We start from the raw sequence: 5,333 nt of genomic DNA on the forward strand, positions 1-5,333 counted from the left end.
GGGCACTGCCGGGACTGTGGGTGGGCGATGGTGGCGTGACCAGAGACAGACGGGCGGGAGCGGGATGGCTCCACCTGCCGGGCGGGGAGAAGGACACGGCGGGGGCCATACTGTCACTTCCGGGCCCTACGGCAGCCGGCGGGGCTCAAGCGGCGGCGCTGTGTGAGGGCGTCACTGCGCGTGTGCGCCACTTCCGGCTGGCGGCGGCGGGAGCACCATGCCCAAGTGAGTCCGGGAGGCCGGGCCGGGGCTCCCCGGGCTCCCGGGCGGGGTCCCGGGCGGGGGTCGCTGCTTCTCGAGGCTCCTGGTGCTCCCCGTGAGCCCAGGGGCGCGGATGAGCGGGCGGGCCGAGCCCTGGCGCCCTGCGGGGTCGTTCCCGGGGCTCCGTTAACGCTCACAGCGCTAACACAATAAGGCTTTTAATAATAATATTATTATTACTAAAACAGTATGTTAATATTATAATTAATAATTATCGATAACATAATAAGGCTTTTAATAATAATGAAGCTTTTCCTCGCCAGGTTTTACTGTGATTACTGTGACACGTACCTCACCCATGACTCGGTGAGTACCAAATCCGCTGCTTCAATTCTTTCGCGTATCAAGAACAGTAAAATAAAAGCTAGCTCGGCTAAAAGCAGCTCCTGTGGGGTACAGCGGTGTTTCCTCGTGTTTTCCACTCCCACAAAAGCAGGAGAATGTGCCATGCCCCTGGTGTTCTCCAGGGGGGTCAGAGGTGGCACCTGGGGCGGCTTCAGAGCAGCTTTTGGAGATTTAACATTTATGTGCTGATAAAAATTTATATAAAAGTTTTGCACATCACCCCTTCTCTGCCTGGGTACAGAAACAAACCTGCTTTATCGTGATAAATTACACATGTTTAAAATAATAAGGAATGCCAGTAACCTCGGGGTTTCTGTGGCCTTTCCCAGCCCTCCGTGAGAAAAACCCACTGCAGTGGCCGGAAGCACAAGGAGAACGTGAAGGATTATTACCAGAAATGGATGGAGGAGCAAGCCCAGAGCCTGATTGACAAAACAAGTAAGGCCAATCTTTCTGTGACCCCGCCTGCCTCCCCTTTCCTTCCCCTGCCTTTCCTCCAGCTGCTGCTCCTTGCTTCCACCTTGACTTCTCCTCACTTCCCTGGGGAGTCTTTGCTCAGTGAGTTCTCAGTAAAATCTTGGAGAGTGGATCTTGAGTTCCTCGAGTTTTGGGCTGTCCTGGGGCAGCCTGAGAGCTCTGCCTACCACACGAGAGCTGAGGTTCCCTCCAGGGCTGGTGGCAGTGGCTCCATGTCACTGTTCAGGAGGGCTCTCATGATATCCTGCAGGGCCTCATAACAAACTTGTGCTGCTTGGCAGTGCCACGTTTTTGCCAAGAGCATGGATAAGAGTTCCAAAAGATAGGAAAACAGACATAAAAATGTGTGGGTTGTGGCATTTTTCACATGCTGGGGTTGCCTGCCCTCAGTTGCCAAGTGATGTTTTTTTATAGCACTTAAAGTCTTAACTGAAGTGTGGCATTGATTCCTCTGTCACTTTGAGAGGTCCTTTTTCTCTCTGCTGTATGAAAGAAACACAAACACCAGATTAGCTTTGTGGCAGCACTCCTTGGCTGGTGGGATAGCTCAGGTTGGACAGGACCCCTCAGGATCACTGATCCCACTCCCAGCTCTGTGCAGGACTGCCTGAGCCCAAACCAGCACCTTCCAGCTGCTCCCTGAGCTCTGACAGACTCAGAGTTGTGCTCACTCCCCTGGGGAGTGTTCAGTGCCCAACCACCTCTGGGTGAAGACTTTTCCTAAAACATCCAGTCGGGATTTACCCAAACTCATCCTCACTCTCTTTCCCCTGTGATGCTTCCAACTTCCCCATCTTTTGCCTTCCTCCCAGTCAATACCAGTGGAGTTCCTCCCCTTCCTTGCCCCCCTTTTCCTGCACCTTGCCCCCTCCCCAGCCCTGTCCCCGTGTCCATTCCAGCACAGCATGTCCCGGTGGAACGCTGCGGATCCCGCCACGTGGTTGATTTCCGATTTTCCCTCTCCCACCTCCCCTCCCTGCCGCCCTGCCCAGGGGTGTGACATCCACACACCTGCAGGAGCAGGAGCTCTCTGGTCCCAGCTGTAACAATAATTGTCTCCAGGAGTCCCAGGTGCTCCCCAGGTGCCCGGGACGTGGCAGCGCACGCAGCATGACGTGACCGCGGGGCATGACACGGACGAGCGGCCCGGCCCTCCCTTCCTCGGCCTAGTAACTGGTGTTTTTTTTTTTCCTGGGATTCTTTCTTTCCTTTTTTTTTTTTTTCTTTTCCCCCCCAATGTAGCGGCTGCATTCCAGCAAGGGAAAATTCCACCGACGCCGTTCTCGGCACCTCCCCCGGCCGGAGCCATGATCCCGCCTCCGCCCAGCATCCGTAAGTTTGGGGCACTTCGGGACTGGGGTCAGGGCCCTCTGGAGCTGTTTGTGCCCTCAGCTTGGAAAGAAAAGGCTTTTTAGCTTGAAGCCAAGCCATCTCAAGCTTGTGCTACCAGAGTGTGAGGAGTTTTGTGTAAGAGCAGCTCAGTCCTTACTGTGTCTGATTTCTGGGAAGCTGAGTGCCCCAGGAGCGGTGACACCCCCTCATTCCATGGGGCCTCCCAGGCAGGTGGCTCTGTTAAAACTGCACAGTGGGTTGGTTTGGGTTGGTTTTTCTAAATAGAAATCCCTTGGGTTGCCTTTTCCCCTTGAGAAGGGCCCAGAGCCCTCCCAGCCCAGAGTGGCAGCTCCCTGTGCTGGGTGTGCACAACTGGAGTTGGCAGCCAGCAATTTGCTGCTCTGCTCGCTTCTAGCGCCTGGAATCAGGGCTGGAATGGAGGCAGAGGTGCAGCCAGTGAGGCATTAGTAAGTGCCACGTGCTGTGAGTAGCTGCAGTGCCCTTTGGGGGCTGAGGGTGCCCGTGTGTAACTGTTGTGTCTGTCCAGCTGGCCCCCCCCGGCCCGGCATGATGCCAGCCCCGCACATGGGGGGGCCCCCGATGATGCCAATGATGGGCCCACCTCCCCCAGGAATGATGCCAGTCGGACCTGGTGAGTTTGGGATGGGGTAACTGTGCCATGGGGGGCTGGCTGGGGAGGTCTGGGGGATGTTTGCCACCATCCTGTCCCACCCAAGGCTGGGCTGGTCACACTCTGTCACTGTGTCACTGCTACCCCTGCATGGGGAGATTACAACAATTTTACAACCACTCATTAAACCCCTTTGCTTCTCATTGAGAGTCACCAACCCCCTGTGCAGCTGGAATTATGGCTCTGGGAAGTCATAGCTCTTCTCCCTCTGCTCTGAGCAGTGATTGTTCAAGAGTTTGGTGCCTCCAGGTCTCAGGTTTTGCACAAGAGGTGCATTTTTGTGCACTAAATGGTTTTTTAGTGTTTAAAGCGTCTCAGGGGAACGTGTTCCAGAGAAGCAATGGGCCTGGAAAAGGCTTTATCAGAGCTGTAAACTAAAAAGTCTTTGATCCATTCCACTCCTGAGCTTCCTGGCATTTGAAGAATTCTCAAGGGATATCTTACTGGAACAGTTCCCAGAACAAATCTATGGGAACACACACACACACACATGCACTGAAAGTAGTGAAGTGTCTTTGTAATTGTTGTCTTGCATTTGAAAGTGTTCCTTAAGTGTTTTTAAAGGCTCAAGATAAATACACAGTCTGTGATATTCAGCAGCCTGGTGAAAATAAATGGCAAAATGAGATGGAAACCATTATTTCAGGGCTGTGCAGTAGAGCCCCTGCTTTCCCCTGGCAGAGGTGCTCAGTGCCTCTTTGTGAGCACATGGGCTGGTTTTGCAGCACTTTTCTCCAAATAAACACATTTCCACATCAGTAATGAAGCTGGTGTGTCTCTTGAGTGGCTGGAAATAAGTTGTGAGTGAATATTGTCAGAGTGGGTGTATAACCCAGGGGCTCAGTTCCTCCTCTGCTGCTGGCTGAGCTCAGGGAACAGAATCCATCTCAGCAGAGCTTACAGACCTGGAACATGGGAGTTCCCTGGAGCAGGGTAGAGAGCCTGCCCACAGTGTGAAATTTCCCCTCTCTGAGGGTGGTGAGGAAGATGTTGCTGTGAAGAGAAGCTGTGGCTGCCCCTGGATCCCTGGAAGTGTCCAAGGCCAGGTTGGACAGGGCTTGGAGCAACCTGGGATAGTGGAAGGCATCCCTGCCCCTGGTAGGGGAGTGGAAATAAATCTTTAAGGTCCATTCCAACCCATGTTTTGCCAGGGCAGGTGGTGCTCCCAAGAGCTGTTGTCTAACCTGTCTCTCCCCTGGCAGCTCCTGGGATGAGGCCACCCATGGGAGGACACATGCCAATGATGCCAGGGCCCCCCATGATGAGACCCCCCTCCAGACCCATGATGGTGCCAACCAGGCCAGGAATGACCCGTCCAGACAGATAAAGATGGAGATGGAGCTGCCTTTTCATTTTAGGACCTTCCCTATGACAAACACCACAGACCTGTGTCCCTGGGGCTTTGTACTCAGTGTGTGGAGAGATTCTGCTGTAGCTTCAGCATAAGAATGGACACACCCTGCACTGACTTGTACAAGGTCTGGCTTTTTGGGTGTCTTTTCAATTGTATTATGTTTTTGCCCCTCGTTTAATGACAAAAGCAAGAATAAACATTGATGTTGTTTCCATATTGACTCAGAGCCTTGTTCTGAACTCTCTCCTGGGGAAGAAAATAAGGGTGGGAGGAGCAGTGCTGGGCTGTGAGGGAAGTCAGAACTGATGGGGGAACCCCTGGGAAGGGGGTCTGGAGGATCCTGGAGCAGCTCCAGGGTGATCCTGGGTTGGTTCTGGAGTGGGGTCTGGAGGGGAGTTCCAGGGTGGTCCCTGGAGAATTCTGGGGTAATGTCTGAGAGGGGAGTTCTGAAGGATCCCAGGGTGGTGTCCGAGAGGGAGTTCTGAAGGATCCCGGAGTGGGGTCCTGAGTTGGTCCTGGAGTGGGCTCTGGGAGGGGAGTCCTGAAAGCTCCCGGGATGGGTTCCTGGGTTGGTCCTGGACTGAGCTCCGAATGGGCGTCCTGGAGCCGGTCCCTGGATGTCCGGGGTCTCACTGTGGCCGCCCCCTCCCCGCATATGCCCGGAGCGCGGCTGGGGCGGAGCGGGCGGTGCGGGAAGGGGCCGGCCGGGGCGGTGCGGGAAGGGGCCGGCCGGGGGCGGTGCGGGAAGGGGCCGGCCGGGGCGGTGCGGACCGGGAGCGGGCGGTGCGGGAAGGGGCCGGCCGGGGCCGGGGCGGTGCGGACCGGGAGCGGGCGGTGCGGGAAGGGGCCGGCCGGGGGCGGGCGGTGCGGAGC

The 5,333-nt window shown here is 55.5% G+C and overlaps 1 protein-coding gene across 2 annotated transcripts; it reads left to right on the top strand.

The window, feature by feature from the left end:
* Nucleotides 1–159: 159 nt before the first annotated feature.
* On the top strand, nucleotides 160–4,680 carry SNRPC (small nuclear ribonucleoprotein polypeptide C). Of its 2 annotated transcripts, none has more exons than XM_058039726.1 (6): nucleotides 160–225; nucleotides 525–567; nucleotides 936–1,044; nucleotides 2,323–2,415; nucleotides 2,963–3,067; nucleotides 4,309–4,680. In XM_058039726.1, the coding sequence occupies exons 1-6, from the start codon at nucleotides 218–220 to the stop codon at nucleotides 4,431–4,433; spliced, it is 483 nt and encodes a 160-aa protein (XP_057895709.1). In that variant the 5' UTR covers nucleotides 160–217; the 3' UTR covers nucleotides 4,434–4,680. The 2 variants fall into 2 exon arrangements, with proteins under 2 accessions (XP_057895709.1, XP_057895710.1); XM_058039727.1 differs by having other exon boundaries at nucleotides 2,326–2,415.
* The last annotated feature ends 653 nt before the right edge of the window (nucleotides 4,681–5,333 follow it).

Source organism: Melospiza georgiana, chromosome 23 (assembly GCF_028018845.1).
Source record: "Melospiza georgiana isolate bMelGeo1 chromosome 23, bMelGeo1.pri, whole genome shotgun sequence".
In the NCBI taxonomy this organism is placed as follows: Eukaryota; Metazoa; Chordata; class Aves; order Passeriformes; family Passerellidae; genus Melospiza; species Melospiza georgiana.